Below are 1412 nucleotides of genomic sequence, written 5' to 3' on the forward strand. Positions count from 1 at the left end.
AGTGGAGGTGACAGCTGTAGAGGTGACAGCTGTGGAGGTGACGTCTGAGGTGGAGGAAATGGCAGTGGAGGTGATGTGTGTAGGAGTTACAGCCGTGGATGAGACTGAAGTGGAGGTGACATCTGTGGGAGTGACAGCCGTGGAAGAGACAGCAGTGGAGGCTTCATCTGTTGGGGTGACACCAGTAGAGGTGACGGTGGAGGTGACAGCAGTAGAGGTGGCATCCGGTGTGGAGACAGCAGTGGAGGTGCCACCAGTGGAGGTGACAGCAGAGGATGTGACAGCAGAGGAGGTGACAGCAGAGGAGGTGACAGCAGAGGAGGGTCCTTCGGTTGTAGAAGAGGCTGTAGAGGACACTGCTGAGGTAGAGGGAGGGGTTGTTGGGGTGACAGCAGAGGAGGTGACATCGGTGGGGGTGACAGAAGTGGAGGTGACAGCAGTGGTGGAGGTTTCAATGGAGGTGACACCAGACGAGGTGACATCAGCAGTGGAGGTGACAGCTGTAGAGGTGGCATCTGAGGAGGTGACATCTGTGGGGGTGACAGCAGTCGGTGTGGTTCCAGTGGAGGTGACAGCGGTGGAGGTGACAGCTGTGGAGGTGACACCAGTAGAGGTGACAGTGGAGGTGACAGCAGTAGAGGTGGCGTCTGAGGTAGAGGCACCAATGGAGGTGCCACCGGTGGGGGTGGCAGCAGTGAAGGTGACGCCGGTGGTTGTCACTCGAGAGGTGGAATCACTGTGGGCTGACGGTGTCACCTGGGTGGCGGTGACATCCTTGGAGGTCCGTAAAGCGGTGGAGGAACCGATGGAGGCCCCGACTGAGGGGACAAATGTCTGCGTTGAGGTGACACTTGTGGTGGTGGCATCCGTGGAGGTGATGTTTGGAGAGGTGACACTTATGGTGCTGACACTTGTGGTGGTGACATTTGTGGTGGTGGCATCTGTGGTGGTTGCCTGTACTGTCACCGTCACTGCAAGGGCTGCAGGAGAAATCCACATGAGGTCCCATTGTCCCCATTTGTCCCCATTTGTCCCCTATTTGTCCCCTACTTGTCCCAATTGTCCCCATTTGTCCCCATTGTCCTCATTTTGGGCCATTTGTCCCCATTTGCCCCCATTTGTCCCCTATTTGTCCCTTGTTTGTCCCAATTGTCCCCATTTGTCCCCATTGCTCCCATTGGCACTATTTTGGGCCCATTTGTCCCCATTGTCCCCTATTTGTCCCCATTTGTCCCCATTATCCCCTATTTGTCCCCATTCGTCCGCATTTGTCCCCATTTGTCCCAATTTGTCCCCATTGTCCCCCACTTGTCCCCACTGTCCCCATTTTGGGTCAGTTTGTCCCCATTTGTCCTCATTTGTCCCCTTTTGTCCCCCTTTCTCTCCATTTCTCCCCCATTTGTCCCCATTTT

General features: G+C 55.7%; 1 protein-coding gene across 1 annotated transcript; it reads right to left on the minus strand.

The window, feature by feature from the left end:
- Nucleotides 1–6: 6 nt before the first annotated feature.
- Nucleotides 7–1389, minus strand: LOC104916225 (uncharacterized protein PB18E9.04c-like; the record flags this gene model as incomplete). The annotated part of the gene is made up of 1 exon (XM_010727230.3): nt 7–1389. A coding segment is annotated over exon 1 (993 nt), but the record flags the coding sequence as incomplete, so codon positions are not given.
- Between the last annotated feature and the right edge of the window lie 23 nt (nt 1390–1412).

Source organism: Meleagris gallopavo, unplaced genomic scaffold (assembly GCF_000146605.3).
Source record: "Meleagris gallopavo isolate NT-WF06-2002-E0010 breed Aviagen turkey brand Nicholas breeding stock unplaced genomic scaffold, Turkey_5.1 ChrUn_random_7180001875055, whole genome shotgun sequence".
Lineage (NCBI taxonomy): Eukaryota > Metazoa > Chordata > Aves > Galliformes > Phasianidae > Meleagris > Meleagris gallopavo.